Here is an 18,346-nt window from a genome sequence, read left to right on the forward strand (position 1 = left end):
TCATCATTAGCAGAAGCTTTACATTAAATTTTCAGTTTGTCGTGATAGAACAGCTTGTTTCATGATCAGCATACTATTAAGTGGCATATGTTGATTCTGTCACTGATAAATCCACTCTTTCAATGCTTATCGAGATCTTCATTTTCCACTTTAGGCAGTGTTTTTTATTTTTGTTTCACTTCTGTTCACCACATAGGTGAAATCACTTCTCAAAACTGTCCATGGTCTGCAAAGACCGCACGCTGGAACCTATCCAGCACCTAGTGGAAATTTCCATTTGTTATGTCATGCCAGCGCTCAAAAGAACTTTGGATTTTGGAGGTTTTAGGATTTTGGAATTTTGCATAAGGGGTGCTCAACCTATAAAAAACCTTTGCAAAACTGGGATAGTACGCACTACAATAATCAAATCAAAAAACATTAGCAAGGTGAAACATAAAAAATGCACAACAAACATAAGGGAAATACTCACATGATTTCCTCATTGATGGCTTGACTGGCAGAAATTAATTGCTTCTGAGTTGAATTCAGACCACTAATGGGCTCCATGTTCAAAGCAACAATATAATCCCCCTTCTGGAGTTGTCCATCTCTTCCAGCAGCTCCCTCATTCTCAATGTTTTTGATGATTGCTCCAGGTCCACTATGATCACTTTTTATGCTCAACCCTAGCCCAAGTAAAATAATGGTAAAAATAACTGTGAGAATTTCTTCTAGGTTCAATCCTGACCTCTGGTATTGTGTGTATAGAATTTGTACATTCTCAATATTATGGTGTGGATTTGCACTGGTTGCTCCCGTTTCCTGTTACATCACAAAAATATGCCTATTGGTAAGTTAATTAACCACTCTACAATGCCCCTTGTGTCTAGGTATGTGGTAAAATCTGGCTGTGAGTTGACATTAATACGGGGAGAATAAAATTAGTTAGGATTGAATTAATATTTAAACTGTGTGATGGATAGTTTGTGTGGACTTGGTGGGCTAATAGGGTTGGTTTCCATACTGTATATCCCTATGACTTAATGATATTGTAACTGGCTAGGAAAAGTATATGGCCACAAACTACAAACATTAGTATTACTGAAGGCACAAGTTATGGTTTGTCGCAAGAACAATTACTTGGTTGTAAAGAATAATATGGGACTTTTACATGAAACATGAGCAGATGGGTCAGATCTAATCAGCATAATTTTAACACCATAATTTCCCATTTCAAATAAATCTATCAACATCAGAAGTTAAATAATCACAATGAATAAATCTAGGCTCTCAATTTCTTTAAGAGCAGCAGGAAAAGCAAGTAAGCTAAATATATTAGGACAAGAAAACTTTGCTTCTGTTGAATCTGGTGCTCATTCAGCAGCCATTACATCTAAAATTCCAGAGGCAGGATGTTTCCCATCAGTTAGTCATTAGGAGGAAAACAAACAATGTTGACTGATCTCAGAGGAGTTTTTATATTTAGCATCTTCCTTTGCAATACCAATAAGTGTAAGATATCAAATACCAAACATATTGTTTGCAAGCATCAACTTACTAATTGAATCACTCTTTGTTCCCATTCGTTCAATTTGACAAACACATCCTAAATTCACTTTTAGCATAAAATGCCAGAAGTGGATGTGATGAAGAGTGAGCTGGGGAGACATCTCCAGAAAACAATTTCCTTACCCATTCTGTCTGAGTAACAGGATACCTTGCAGATAATCATATGCCACTGATTTTGATGAAGTATGCAATACTATTGGCTAATTACTGGATATTATAAAAGGAACTAACAAAAATATCCAACAAATTTGTAAAATGACTAAATGCAATAAGAATTGAGATCTTTGCAATAAAGCTCATTACAGATAGAATAAAAATGATCATGGATATGTCTTTTATTTACACAAATAGGAAAGAAGAACTGTAAGATCAATTTTGCAACATCATATTCCATCCCATAAGGCTTCTCTAAGCTTTCCGTTAGTTACCATGGAGATGCCAATCCAGAGTTTTAGGACACAGATTCATGGAATTTGAATTTCCATAAATGGAGTAAATTCCATGCCATGTAGACTGGTAAAATGTGGAAACCTATTAGTAAAGCCGACTTTACAGTGAAGAAAATCAACATTAATTCAACACATTACAGTTGACAAGCAAAACTTTGCAGAGGACTCATAGGCAGGGAAAAATAAAATAGGTTTTAAAAGTTGGGAGCCAAAACAGAGAATATATGGACAATTTTTTGCTGGTTACCGTGGTTATTAACATGACCTTGGCTAGGATACTTGCTGTCATCAAAAAAGAAAAATTAATCATACCAGCTTCAGAGCTATTTACCTTGAATGATGTTTTGATATATCAAGATTCATGTAACAGAAAATTCAAGTAACAGATAATGGTCTGGTGGTATTAACATCAACCATTATGAAATGCTTTGAATGGCTGGTCATGATGGGGATTAATGACTTTCTCTCAGCTACACTGGACTCTTTCCAGTTTGTTTAGCACTCAAGCCACTGACAATACAACAACTTCGGCCCAATACTCTGTCCTGTCCCACCTACAAAATGGGGCCTCATATGCCAGACTGCTGTTTACTTACTTCCGTTCGGCATTCAACATCATCATACCCCAGACACTGGTATGGAAACTGTCATCTCTGGGTCTCATCATCTGCAACTGGAAACTGGACTTCTTAACAGTAAGGACACAGACAGTCTGAGTGGGCAGCAATGTCTTCTGTCCCATTATGCTGAACACTGGTGCTCCCCAAAGCCGTGTGCTTAGGCTGCTGCTGTTCACACTACTGATGTATGACCGTGTCGCATGATCCAGCTCAAATTGTGTCATCAAGTTTGAGGATGACACAACAGTGGTTGGCCTTATAAAGAATGATGACAAGATAGAGTATAGAGAGGAAATGAAGTGGCTGGTGGATTGGTGTGAGAAGAACAACCCAAGCCTGACCATAGAGAAGATCAAGGAAATCACCGTGGACCTCAGGAAGGTGCAGACAAACCACCACCACCACCCCCCAGAAATACATGGGTCCTCCACAGAGAAGGTTAAGTGCACCAAGTTCCTGGGAGTTCACATCACAGATGACCTCATCTGCTCCCTTAATATCACCTCGCTGAACAAGGCGGCACAGTAACCCCTCCACTTGCAAAGAAGATTGAAGAAAGCAGGGCGCCTCCCCCCATCTTAACTGTGCTTTACAGGAGCATCAGACCAGAAGTTCCTACAAAGGACTGTGAGAACAGCTGAGAGGATCATAGGGGCCTCTCTACCATCCATCAGGGACATTTATCAGGAGCACTGTATATGCAGGGCCCACCCACCCATCCATCCAGCACCCTCTTTGGCTTTCCACAATCAGAGAGGAGAGTACAATGCATTTAAAAAAAGTACAGTCAGGATGCAAAACAGATATTCCCCCAGGCAATTAGTCTTCTGAAATCACTGCCACACTGTATTCAAAGTGTCACTGGTTAACCTGTTCCGTCCATTACAATATTTAATATTAACGCAGTTTAGTTTGTTAGTTATGTGATTCATCTGTAGATTTTATCCTTACCCTCATAAGTTATCATGTGTTAAGTGTGTTATGTCTACTACTATGCTTTACACCCTAGTTTGAAGAAACGTCTCATTTCTATATACGTTATGTAGTTATATACGTTATATACATGTACATAGTTAAATGACAATAAATTTGATTTGACATGATTTGAAATTCTTCATGGTAGGAAGAAAAAATAATTTTTGCAAAAATCTGAGATTAAACCATTTCCATAAATATTTTTTTCATTAACAAACTTAATTACTGATATAAAGTAACTTTTCAATGGGATGACCTATTTATATAATTCAATCGATGGCTAAATTTATACCAGGTATTCAGGAACAGTTGAAACTGAAAACTGTAAATAAACATTAATTCATTTTTTTGCATGTACAGTGGATTCTGGTTAACTCTGCCATTGGTTAATCAGAGCTGTCGCTTAATTGGGACAACTCTTAAAGAACAAAAACTAATCGAGAAAACAGCCAGAATTTCCTTTCTTATTTGGGACACAATATTGCTTAATTGGGACAAGAGACTTTTGCAGAACAGTTAGCCACTACACCATGCTTACAGTGAACAGTTTTTAAATAGCGTCAGTTGTGTGTGTTTACATTCAAACAGCAGTGATTTACACCACCCACCGATAAGCAGTAAGACAATTCAGAAGTGTTTCGATCACTGTGGTTCCAAGTATTCACCTTGGAAATACGAGAAACAGCCAGGAGTGAAAATGAAACAATTTTACTTCTTCAGCAAGTTAGGATCTTTTAAGAATTTGAAGATATCGAAAATAATTTTGAATGTTGCAATAAAAATGAAGATTTGGAAGATGTAACACGTTCTAACTAGTATCAGTCACATGCAGTTGTGTGGACAATAGACAAAATACTGTGCTTAGATTGAGCAGCTTTTGCATAGTGTCTGTTGCGCATGCTTGTGTTATAATATTCATTGACGTTGACCAAGGCTGAATTAAAAAGCAGTGATTTTTGAAACTATTTCATGCTGGAAGGGTTATAAAGAAAGCTTTTAGCACATTGGCCTTCATAAATCAGTGTACTGTGTACAGGAGTTGGGATGTTATGTTGAATTTGTGTAAGATGTTGGTGAGGCATAATTAGGAGTATCGTGTCCTGTTTTGGTCATGTAAATATGTAAATATGATTGAAGAGTGCAGTGAAAATTTATAAGGACGTTACTCAGACTTGATGACCTGAGCTAGAGGGAAAGGTTCAATAGGTTAGGACTTTATTCCCAAGAAGATTGAGGGGATATTTGATAGATGTATATAAAATTTTGAGGAGTATAGATAGGGTAAATGCATTTAGTTTTTTCCACTAAGGTTGGGTGAGACTACGATTAGAGGTCATAGGTTAAGAGTGAAAGATGAAATGCACAAGTGGAATATGAGAGGTAACTTCTTCACAGTGGTTGATAAGAGTGTGAAATCAGCTTCCAGTGCAAGTGGTAGATGTGGGATTGATTTCAACACTTAAGAGAAATTTAGGTAGGTATATGGATGGGAGGAATATGGAGGGCTATATTCCAGATGCAGGTCAATGGGACCAGACAGATTAATGATTCAGCATGGATTAGATGGGCCAAAGGGTCTGTTTCTGTGCTGTAGTGTTCTATGACTCTATGAAGGCAATCCATTATCTGTACGTGGTGTCTGTGCTGATTTTGTTCATTTAGTTAATCAGAAGTATATTTCACTGTATGAATTCCTCTGTCAAAAACTGCTAGGCTTTATAGCATTGCAGTAATATCAGTAGCGTTCCAATATGTTCTGTATTTCATTTAAGTACATAACTTGCTACTCAGCTAAGTGCAGTTTTACTTCTTTATACTATTGCCATGAAACTTTGGCTAACTGGGGCAACCTCTTAATTGGGCCAAAACGTACTGGTCTGGAGATGTCCCAATAGACCAGAATCCACTGTATGTAATTGCCAATCAAATTTTCCATTCAAAATCACTTTGATTAAACTTTAAAAATTACAATTAAAGATTAACTATTTCCAATATTAATTATTAACATCCCGCAACAGAATATACTGTACTGATGTAAAAGATTAAAGACTTAAATATTAGCTTTATTTGTTATATGTACATTGAAGCATACCTTTCTGGTGCCAACATAACATGGCTACAAACTACTAATCCTAGGACTTTGAGAGGAAATGAAGGGTGAAACTAGAGGAAACCAACGTGATCATAAAGAGAACTTACAAACTCCTTACAGACCTTGGTGGGAATCAAATCCTGATCAGTGACCTGTAAAGTGATTGTGCTAGCTTGCCACCCAAAAATTTCCATTAAATTTATTTTTAAAAAGTAGTTAAGAGAGCTTACTGAAGACCTAGCAATTATTTACTGCTGCAGATTTATATTGTACTTTCATATCCACAACAAAGGATTGCAATTTTTTCTAGTAGTCAAATTAATGCCACAAACTGTGCTTCCACCCAGTAGAAGGTTTTTGCAGCTCCACAGCAGCTGGCAAATTCATCCCAATGGTCTTCCAAATGCTTGCTCTTACCCACAGGCTGTACATAAATCAGCCATCTGTAAACTTGGGCGGATTATAAATAAATTCTTGGTCAGGAAGTTTATATCCTCACAGCATATGGTTTTGGTGACATGAAAGGATTAACTCTCCCAGAAATATGTAGAAAATTTGTTAAATCATTTTATGTTTGTTTTTTGCCAACATGGAGATGCATTTCCAAGACGTCTTTCATTGAGCCAGGGCCAATGCAAAATACACCTTACTCTGATATTAAATTAGTTTTCTTGAAATGCAGTGCTCATTAGTGCACCCTCTGGAACACAAGCAAATGTAGAATGCAAAACTAAAGCTTTCATTCCTTTGGCCTTCAGGGTTTTATTCATATATTGCTTAGATAGTCTTCATGGAGAAATGAAAGTTACTGTAAGGAAGGAGGTGAAGCCTTCACCAATTCTCCAGACTTACAGATTGTGTATTTTTTTAATATAATTTTAGCATCTTGGGATGTAAATTTGTTCAGGGTTAAGTCGTGTAAATAATCATTTCAGAATCTTAAAAGTAAAGCTTCAAAAAATCAATCAATCTGGCTTTTATATTGCATGGAAGTGGGGCTTGTCTTGCATTTTTCCACCTTTCACATGTTATTGCTATTGGAGATGATGCTCTAAATTTTTTAAATTTAATGGGGCAAGCTCGCATTTTAGAAGGCAGCTACCCATCCTAATGCTAAGTGACAAGTCACAGATACAGAGGGAGAACAAGGAAGCGGGAGGCAGAGGAAAAGAGATTTACACAGAGAGACAGAGTGGGACAGGGAGACAGTGAGAGAGAGAGACAGACACAGAGAGAGTGGAGGTGAGATGGGGAGCAACAGAGTAAGGCACAGTGACTTGTTCCACTCAGGGGATATCAAAGTCATGGTTAAAAGGAAGGTGATCACATGCACCAGCGGACTAGAGATTCATTAAAGTTGGCCTTCCAAGAAGTTGATAGGAGGTGGTCACAGTAATATAGTATTTCTGACATTGCCCATGTTTTTGAATCTTGAATCTTGATATGGCAAGTGAGCTTAAAAGAAATTCACCTGTTAACACTCTGAAATCAGTTGTGACTCGATCTGAACTATTGTATAACCCGCCTTGACCCTATGTTTGATTTCTTTTCCTTCCAGTACCCACAGTAGAAATTATCTCCAGACATAAGATAATGAAAAGAATATGGAAACACCTTCATCTCCAAAGTCCAACACAGCAAGAAACAGGATAAGGGGGGGAATAAGGGGACTTGCATGTGCAATTCCTGGCCAATATAAAGATGGCCATGTTGAACCTAATGGGTAAAGTGTCCATTAAATCCCAGACAAGAGCAAACCCTTGCAGTCTACAATCTTCACCATTCAAGTTTCACTGTGGTCATTAATAGAAACCTTCATCACCATCTCTGCTGTTGCTAGATCAGGACAGGGTTACAAGTGTATGGAGTTTCTGCTTTGGCTTTGTAAAGTCTCAACAGAACCCATTTCCAAAGGAAAACACCAAACAGGAGAAACAAGAGGTGAAAGAACAACCTGGCAAACACAAAATTGCGCATATGCTGCAAATCCTGAGCAACACACACAAAATGTTGAAACGTATAAAATTCTAAAGGGATTGGACAGGCTAGATGCAGGAAAATTGTTTCCAATGTTGGGGAAGTCCAGAACGAGGGGTCACAGTTTAAGGATAAAGGGGAAGTCCTTTAGGACTGAGATGAGGAAAAACTTCTTCACACAGAGAGTGGTGAATCTGTGGAATTCTCTGCCACAGGAAACAGTTGAGGCCGGTTCATTGGCTGTATTTAAGAGGAAGTTAGATATGGCCCTTGTGGCTAAAGGGATCAGGGGGTATGGAGAGAAAGCAGGTACAGGGTTCTGAGTTGGATGATCAGCCACGATCATACTGAATGGCGGTGCAGGCTCGAAGGGCCGAATGGCTCCTACTCCTACACTTATTTTCTATGTTTCTAACTCAGCAAGAGGGTCTGGTCTGCATCCATGGACAGGAACAAACAACTGATGTTTCAGGACAGGGTACTTCATCAAACTTGGAGTTGATTGATAATGATAATAATACAGCCCAAAATGTATCACTGGCTGTAGTCTGGCTCTAAATGCAGGGAACAAGCCTGAGGGAGGCTCCAGAAATCCACCCTTCTCAAAGAGCATGAATGAGACTGATTATTGTGATACTTTCAAAACATCCTGAAGAGATGTTTTGTGAGTTTTCAATTGTGTCTAACATGATGAAGGAGATAACAAGAAGCACAGACAAACTATTCATGAAAACTAGGTCAAATTAATTCAATTTCTAGATGGGTATTACTTGATATACTCCTGAAGCTGCAGATACAGCAAAACTGTTGAAAATATCTGAAAATACTTGCATGATTTTAAAATATTCAACTGAATGAGAAATTGGTTAGCAATCTTCCACAATTCCATGCATTATTTAAAACCAGTCATACCTAGATCATGGCCATTTCTCACTATGGTAACAGTTCTTTCATAATCTTCTGGCACCATCGCTTGGACAATGTCAGTATCACTTGCAAAGGACAATGAATTTCCATTGAACTTCTCTTCATTCTAAAAGATGACAAAATATATTACGGTATATCACAATCAAATGAACATACTGTTTGTAACTCTAAATTCAACACTTCAATCTGGATCATTTCAACATGAAGACCAGAAGTCAGAAGAGCAGGATTAGGCCATTCAGCCCATCAAATCTACTCTGCTATTTCATCATGGCTGACTTATTATCCCTCTCAACCCCATTCTCCTGATTTCTCTCGTAACATTTGACATCTGACTGATCAAGAACCTATCAATCTCTGCTTTAAATATACCCAATATCCTAGCCTCCATCTGTGGAAATCAATTTCAAAGATTCACTATTCTCTATCTGAAAAAAATTCCTCCTGATCTCTGTTCTAAATTGATGTCTCTTTATTCTGAGGCTGTGCCCTCTAGTCCTAGACTCCCCCACTATAGGAAACACCCTCTCCATATTCATTCTATTCAGGCCTTTCAATATTCAAAAGGTTTCAATGAAATATTTCATTCTTCTACACTCCAGCGAGTATAGGGCCAGAACCATCAAACACTCTTCAGGTGTTTACCCTTTCATTCCTGGATTCATTCTCATGAACCTCCTTTTGGACCCTCTCCAATGCCAGCACATCTTTTCGTAGATAAGGGGCCCAACAGTACTCACAGTACTCCAAATGAGACCTCACCAATGTCTTATAAAGCCACATTATTGCATCCTAGTTTTTATATTCTGGTCCTCTCAAAATGAATGCTAACACTGCATCAACAACTCAACCTACAAGAAATCCTGCACAAGGACTCCCAGGTCCCCTTTCACCTCTAATTTTTGAATTTTCTCCCCACTCAAAAAATAGTCCATGACCTTATTCCTCGGCTAAATGGCAGAACCATACATATACTATTCCCATACTCCATTCCATCTGCCACTCCTTTCCCCATTCCCCTAATCTGTCACACTGCTTCCTCAACATTACCTTGCCCCTCCACCTATCTCCATATGATCGACAAACTTGGCCATAAAGCTATTAATTCTATCATTCAAATCATTGATATACATATATACTATAAAATATATAAATTTAAAATAGCACTTGTGATAGTCACTTCACTCATGACTCACAATCTTGGTACCTTTAGCATATACGGTATACATTTTATATTACCGAAACATGAATATGAAATAGTTTAAATAATTATGCAAACCACTAAGTCACCGAATCTTAATTAGTGTGTGTGTGTGTATATTATATATATATATAATATACACACACACACACGCACGTACATGCAAACAAGATTCATCATCCTCAATGTTAGTGTAGCATTGTTCATTTGATTTTAACGTTACCCTCGAGTTCTTAATGGAAGTTCTGTGTAGCAAGTTTAACATGCATTTCAATACAACAATTAAGTAACATTTAAATCGATAGCTTTGGATTAATATGAAATTTAAATGCATATACAATGGGCATAACAGATGTGTAATCTCCCCAAGACATGTTTTACTACATACATAAAATGCTGTATGTTAACAAGCCTTAGAAATAGGTTCATGCTATCCATAATTGCCTCAGAAATCATAAAGAGTTTCCGTAACATAATACTGTATCATCAGTTTGAGAGCAGTGAGAGAAAAGATTTAACAGATTATATGAAAATATTGCTTTTATTGACTTTGAAGAGGAAAACTTTGGTCATCTGGAAGCCATAGGTAGTCCAGTAAGTTGAATGGAGAAATGGGAAAAGGAAATTAACTTAGGCAAGCACGTGCAATGCATTTGGGAGGCACAATAATCGAACAGGATGCACAATGAATGGGAGATTACTGAATAGTTCTGAGGTACAGAGGGAAGTCCAAAGATTCTTTAAGGTAGCAGATAGATGAATTAGTGGTTCAAAAAGTATTTGGGGTTCTTTCCTTTATATTTTCTATCTTCATCATTAAGAGCAACAAGGTATATATGAATGGTATACAACACTAGTCAGACCAATGGTCTTTGTCACCATAATATAGCAGAACTTACCCAAGAAAGTTGGTAGAACTAGAAAACTGTATATATGTTCAAAGATTAGAGAAGCTGGGATTTGGAATAACAAAAGAAAAGGAGTGATGTAAAATTATGTTCTCTTTATAGAAAAGGTGATAGAGATTTTAACCACTTTTTCTTCTGATGTAGTCCCTCGTGACTGAGCGTGATTTACTTTCACACCAGTTTGTTGGATGGGAACTGACCGATAAGGTCACTGCGTGAACTGTAAAACTGTCACAGATGACACAAGGTGCCTGAAAGGGTAGACAGCTTATGAAGTGACCTACTGCCTCAGCCTTTTATGTTGTGCCTTTGGCTGCTCCTAAAGCATGGACACAAAATTCTCAGTACTATCTCAAATGTTCCTTCTCAACTTTGAACAATGAAAGGAAAGGGATTTCCAAGAATCTGTGAGAATGTTGTCTGAAAAGTTGCCAGAGCCAAAAATCTTGACCACATTTAAAATACAGTTGAGTCTGGACTTGAAGAGCTATGATTGCTGGGCTACAGATAAAGTACTGGAAGTCAAAATTAAGCTAGGTGGCTCTTTCTGAAGATATTAATAGCTTTTTAAAGAAATATAAGGGATAAAAGAGAGTCAAGGGCAGATATAGGGCCAATAGAAAATGACGCTGGAGATACTGTAATGAGAGATGCAGAGATGGCAGAGGAAATGAACACGTATTTTGGATCAGTCTTCACAGTGAAAGATGTTTGCAGTATACCAGACATTCAATAGTGTCAGGGAAGTGAAGTGTGTGCAGTGAAAATTACGACTGAGAAGGTGCTCAGGAAGCTTACTGGGCTAAGGGTGGATAAATCTCCTGAACCTGATGGAGTGCACCCTCAGGTTCTGAAGGAAGTAGCTAGAGAGATCACAGAGGCATTAGCAATGATCTTACATCAATCAATAGACTCTGGCATTGTACCAGATGACTGGAAAATTGCAAATGTTATTATTTAAGAAGGGTATTAAAAAGTACATTTATAAATGTTCTATTTAAGAAGGGTGAGAGGCAGCAGAAAGGAAACTATAGACCTGTTAGCCTGACATCAGTGGTTGGGAAGTTGTTGAAATTGATTATTAAGGATGAGATTATGGAGTACCTGGAGGCACATGACAAGATAGGCAAAAGCCAGCATGGTTTCCTGAAAGGAAAATGTTGCCTAACTAACCTACTGCAATTTTTTGAGGACATTGCAAGCAGGGTAGACAAAGAAGATTCAGTAAATGTGATGTACTTGGATTTTCAGAAGGCCTTTGACAAGGTGCTGCACATGAGGCTGCTTAGCAAGATAAGAGTCCATAGAATTACAGGGAATTTACTAGCATGGGTGAAGCATTGGCTGATGGGCAGAAAACAGAGTGGGAATAATGGGATCTTATTCTGGCTGGCTGCCGGTTACCAATGGAGTTCCACAGGGGTCAGTGTTGGGACCGGTGCTTTTTATAATGTATGTCAATGACTTGGACTATGAGATTACTGGTTTTGTGGTTAAATTTGCCAATGATACAAAGATAGGTGGAGGAGCGGGTAGTGTTGAGGAAACAGAGAGCCTGCAGAGAGACTTAGATAGTTTAGGGGAATGGGCAAAGAAGAGGCAAATGAAGTACAATGTTGGAAAGTGTATGGTCATGCACTTTGGTGGAAGAAATAAATGAGCAGACTGTTATTAAATGGGGAGAGAATTCAAAATGCAGAAATGCAAAAGGACTTGGGAGTCTTTGTGCAGGATATCCTAAATGTTAATCTCCAGGTTGAGTTGGTGGTGAAGAAGGCAAATGCAATGCTGGCTTTCATTTCTAGAGGTATAGAATATAACAGCAGGGAAGCTCTACAAGGCACTCATGAGATACTCATGAGATACTTGGAGTACTGTGTGCAGTTTTGGGCTCCTTATTTTAGAAAGAATATACTGACATTGGAGAGAGTTTAGAGAAGATTCACGAGAATAATTCCAGGAATGAAAAGGTTACCATATGAGGAATGTCTGGCAGCTCTTGGGCTGTATTCCCTGGAGTTCAGAAGAATGAGAGGGGAATCTGATAGAAACATTCTGAATGTTAAAAAGCCTGAACAGCTTAGATATGGCAAAATATTTCCCATGGTAAAGGAGTCCAGGACAAGAGGGTACGACTTCAGGACTGAAGGACGTAAATTTAGAACAGAGATGTGGAGAAGTTATTTTAGTCAGAGGGTGGTAAATCTGTGAAATTTGTTGCCACAAACAGCTGTGGAGACCAAGTCATTGGGTGTATTTAAGGCAAAGCTAAATAGGTTCTTGATTAGCCAGGGTATCAAAGGGTATGGGGAGAAGGCAGGGGAGTGGGGATGACTGGAAGAATTGGATCAGCCCATGATTGAAGGGCAGGGCACACTCAGTGGGCTGAATGGCCTACTTCTACTCCTAAATCTTATGGTCTTTTTCAATGAGTAGAGAAAATATAATTCAGGAAGATCAGTAAGAAAAATACAGACAGAAATTCTGCATTCTGTTGATCATGTGGCATAGCTAGCTATTAATACACATTGCTGATGCTGCATTGTTTGGCTTCTATCTTCTCCTCCTTCATTCATTCAACTTTCCTTAAATAGCTACGTGCGATGCAAAGCAAGGAACTTTTTTTTTAAATCCTCTAACAAGAGTACAAAAATATTGTTTTGTACACAAACCTAGTTGTTCAGCTGTATCATACTCACCTGTAGCCAGCAGATCCTTAGTGAAACATAAGGGATGACTTCATTGAGAGTTAACTCACTTCTGACTTCTATGCTTGTGCATTGGAACATACAAGTCAGAGATGAACTGGAGCTCAGATGCATTGCATCTGTTCCCTCATCTTTATACCAGACAAGAGCATTCTGAATGGAGTTAAGCTCTTAAGAAAAAAAGCAGAGGATGTAGGGGATAGTAATGAGATGAGGAGATGTTGCCTTGGTAAAAGAGGAGAAAGAGGAAGGAATATTGAGTATAATGACATACAAAAATTAATTTTGTTTATTCATGACCAAGAAAGAAGCTGTTGCATGAACAGAGACAAATGTGGGATATTTTATAAGTCATTAAAACAATCTTAAAAGTTTTCTGGAAACAACATTGCTAATGCCTTCTTTTTCCCTTTCTCCTATCTGTGCCTTGTGATGCATCTGACAGCAACCTTGCAATTTCTTTAGCATTTTTGTCTGTTTTTCTTAACGAGGCCAAGTTGCTAGCTGGGTGCTCAACCACCAATGATGGAAAGGGTGCATGGAGCTGGCCGGATTCAAATCCAGAACCACTTGCCTCACATTCAGCAGAAACATATGTGCGCATAGTATGATTAGATGGATTTCCTCCAATATGGCTTTTCTTCCTCTTGTCTATGTTACGCCCGTGGCCCCCTCCTTTTTGAGAATCCCAGGATCGCTATTGATTCGGGTCAGGAGACCCAGGAAATGAGAGAGAGACACACGCAGATTCCTCAATGGTTGGAATGTGTCCTGGGCCTCCGAGAGACAAAGCCACAGTTAATGGCCATTATCTCTTGGAGACGGAATTCATCGAAGCCCCCAGGCAATGAACAGAGGGGGGGTTGGTGGAGGGATTGCATCTTTCCACCCTGATTGACATCTGAGACCCTGTGAGTGGGGATAAAAGAGGGTCTGGGGAACAGCCCCTTCAGACGCACCAGAAGAAATGCTAGAACTCCTGTAACAGCGTAATAGCGAAAGCTGGTGGAAAAGCCCAAGTGCGTCCTTTTCCATTTGCCTCGGAATTGGTGGGCCTTTACCATGGAAGCATGGCTTTAGCTAACAACAAAGGGGAAATCAGCCCCCAACGACTCTCAAAAGATTGACATCATAAAAGGAATGGGCAAGTTAAACCTCCGTCTTTCTCTCCAACCAAAAGCTGCAGCTTGAATGAACTTGAGTGACTTTTATATTTCCATCAGACAATACATTATCCCCTAGACAACGATAGAGCTATTTCTTATTGACTATTATTATACCTGCGCTTTTAGATTTAGTATTGACGACATAAATTATCTGTATGTTTGCATTGATGTTATTTTTGTGTATTTTTATCAATAAACACTGTTAAAAATAGTACCAGCAGATTTCAATGGACCTCTCTATCTTTACTGGTAAGTGACCCAGTTATGGGGTACGTAACATCTAAAACTATTAGAAACCAAGTGATTGTCATGTTTAGTCAACAACATTTATTGCTGTACTTGTGACAAAAAGAAAGCAATTGTATTTATTAATCCAGCAATTCCTGTGTTCTAGAGATCCTATTTTTTACTTCTTTACATAAGTAACTGAGAACACTTACAATTGATGACAAAAAATGACTAAAAACCAAGCAATATTACTTAAGTTTATTGTATGCTTACAAACAAGGTTGAATAAACTTGGGAGTCTGACCTGTAAAGTTTAGAGATTCTATTTAAGAAAACATCAGTAATATTATACTTACATCATTTGTATTGTATGGAAATAAAAGTGAAGTATTAAGAAGTTGGTTATTCATTGTACTTGTAGCTGTTAGTGCCAAAGGTTCATAATATTCCAGCTGATCATTTATATTGTGCTGATGAATCGTTTCACAAATTCCTGGGTTCACCTTTTGCTCATCACCCACCAATATTTGCTGCTGTTCATTATTTTGGGTCCACTGATCTCTTGCCAATGTCTCCATCATCAAAAATTCAGCGGCATCATCAACATTACTGGGATCTAAGTTCAGTAACTTTAAATTCACCACAGGTTCATCGACTAGTTCTTCCTGAGAAAATGAAACATCATCAAATTCCTGTTGACAATAGGAAGAAATATTATTGTCAGTTTTAGTTCACTTAAAAAGTAGAATATATTTATTCCTTGGCTTTCAAACAAAGACAAATCATTCAGTTCTTTCAAATAAAATTGTAACAATAACCTATATTAACCAGAACAATATTCCATGGAACTTAATTAATCCTAACATTCAATCATGCACCCATTATATGATGAACAAGTCCTGGACTTGCACAGATGTACCATGTGCCTGGAACGGGTTGAGACGCAAATGCTGGCAACATTCATCACTCCACTCTGCTACTGGAGTTCACATGGAGTGTGACAATTGATCAGTGTCATGCTGAGATTCCTCAGTATTACACTAGGGAACAGTTCCCATTCTATTCAATAGGGAGTCTCAGCCTGGAGGTTGGGAGGATAGAGATTGATTATATTAATTACTTTATCTGAAACACAAGTATTTATCCCTGCATTAATATCTATGCACTAATTTAGGGCAGATGGGGGCTTGTCAACCATGGTTGACAGCTCACCTAGGAAAAGGAAAACTCTGATTTCAAACCTCCACTGCATTGTACCCACTCATGGGGATAGCTTCGGGAGTAAACCCCAAGGGAAAAATCTGGAGCAGGAGTCCCTAAGAAAGTCCTACATTGAATTAAACGCTATCTGCCAACTCCTGCGATGCTGCTGGTACCAAACTGTATCAGTCTCTGCCGTTCCTTTGGGTTCAACAGTTGTGTGAAGAGGAGGCTTGCTACATGGTCAACAGCTTGCTCTCCATATCGTACTGCCCAGGCTTGCATATCTAGACAGCTAGGGTGCAATATCCATGGTCAAGTCTGACTGACGGAGGCCTCCTCAGAATGTCTATTAATCTATATTAGACATTTTATTTTAAATTCTTCTTACCATGCCAGAGACCCAGGTTCAAAAGTGACCTCAGGTCCTACCTGCGTGGAGTTTGCAAGGGATACATAATGACACAGGTAGTAGAGCTGCTGCTTCACAGCTACAGACCTGGATTCAATCCCAGCCTTGGGTCCTGTCTTTGTGGAGTTTGCACGTTTGCCCTGTGACCAGGTGGCTTCCTTGTGTGTGCTGGTTTCATCCCATCTCGCAAAGGTGTACACGTTAGTACATTAACTAGCCAAAGTAAATAGACTTTGTAAATAACGTGATCCTATTTAATGGTGGAGAAACTTAGGGGTTGATTGAGCCTCTCTTGTTCCTAATTTTGTATGTTCTTTAATGAGTAATGGAGCCCTAATTCTTTTCATGCATAGTAATGTAGACTGAAGAAAGAGAAATGCTTTAAAGCATTATACATAAGATTCTTCGTCATTTCCTAAGGAAAATCTGTTCCAATGGTAAAGGTCTATTGTTTCTCTTTCTGATAACTAATATCAGGGGTCAGTATTGGAACCTCTGCTCTTTGTAACATATAGTATAATGATCTGTTCAAAAATGTGAACTGATTAGAAAATTTGCAGACAACACAAAAATTGAAAGAGTTGTGGACAGTGAAGAATATGGCAGGATCTAGTGTAGGTCAGTTGGACCTACAGTATCGTCAGAGAAATTCAGACAAGTTAGAGCTTAATTCAGACAAGCATGAAATGCTACTCTTTGAGTCAAGTAAATGGCAGGATCCTTAACAGCATTGATCCACCAAGTTGCAAATGGTCTTGGATATTGAAGTCCTCAACATGAGTGCATTCCTCTGTACACCTCAGCATTGCCCTCTGTAGTGTTCTCGCACAGGTGTAAAAGAACTCTGAACTAAACACCAAGCATAAACCAATCAATGAGGCAGTCCCAGTAAGATTAACCATTTACTGTTCACTCTTCCACATTAACGTATGGTGAAAACTGTTGATAAATACAAAATATATACAGTATTTGTTTCCTTCTTGACATCACATTTACATCATAAATACTTACAAAAGTAAAACTACAACAACTATATTACATTAAAGTGCAACATACAGTCAGAATCTACCTACACCATCGACCGGCTTTAAATACACTTCAACAAACTATCCGCAACTCTTTAAGTAACAAAAAACATAAACTTTATCAACCGTCATTACTTTCAACAGAATCAGCGTTAACATTTTTAATTCAACATATCAATTATCTCATGACCTTACGGCGTTGCTTCTCTAATGTTTCTAGTGTGTAGAAAGAAAACTTTTCTCGCGCTGATCCTGCACACATAAGCCCCCTCCTTCCCGTTTCTCCAAACCAGTATTTTCCCACAAGACGCGGAGAAACCGGGTGTGACATCATCGCATGCCGCGATATATCACAGACAACGAATTTACTTTAAACAATCTTAACTTTAACTGGAAAACGATAACAAACGAATCACTAAAGCGAAAATATAATAAACTAAACAAATGCCATAAAGGCAACAGACCCTCTATACTTCTTCTAAATGGTGATTTATCAGCTGAAGAAATGAGTTAAACTGCATTCGGTAGCAGGCTTCTTTGCTGACACTAAAATAAGTCATGATGTTTAGAAATGGAATATTTAAAAATTTAGGGTACAACCCAGTCCATCATGGGTAAAGTCCTCTCCACCATTAAGCACATACACATGGAGAGTTGTCACAGGAAAGTAGCATCCATCTTCAGGGACTCCCACAACCCAGGTCACGCTCTCTTCTTGCTGCTGCCATCAGGAAGGTGGTACAACAGCCTCAGGACTCATATCACCAGGCCCGGGTTTATTACCCCTCAACTACCATGCTCTTAAAGTGGAGAGGATAACTTCACCCAACTTCACTTGGCCCATCATTTAACTGTGCCCATAACCTTGTGGACTCACTTTCAAAGACTCTTCTCCTCATGGCCTCAA

General features: G+C 38.6%; 1 protein-coding gene across 9 annotated transcripts in view; it reads right to left on the reverse strand.

Annotated features, from left to right (window-relative positions):
* Positions 1 to 18,346, reverse strand: part of LOC132401931 (inaD-like protein) — a 299,063-nt gene that overhangs the window by 188,367 nt on the left and 92,350 nt on the right. For 8 of the 9 annotated variants that reach the window (XM_059984281.1, XM_059984284.1, XM_059984283.1 and 5 more), the window contains 3 exons: positions 15,159 to 15,494; positions 8,577 to 8,697; positions 473 to 668 (listed from right to left, as the gene is read on the reverse strand). In XM_059984281.1, coding sequence (XP_059840264.1) covers positions 473 to 668; positions 8,577 to 8,697; positions 15,159 to 15,494 — 653 coding nt within the window. The remainder of the gene's footprint in view (positions 1 to 472; positions 669 to 8,576; positions 8,698 to 15,158; positions 15,495 to 18,346) is intronic. The other variant, XM_059984286.1, reaches the window with a different exon arrangement.

Source organism: Hypanus sabinus, chromosome 11 (genome assembly GCF_030144855.1).
Source record: "Hypanus sabinus isolate sHypSab1 chromosome 11, sHypSab1.hap1, whole genome shotgun sequence".
Taxonomy (NCBI): domain Eukaryota; kingdom Metazoa; phylum Chordata; class Chondrichthyes; order Myliobatiformes; family Dasyatidae; genus Hypanus; species Hypanus sabinus.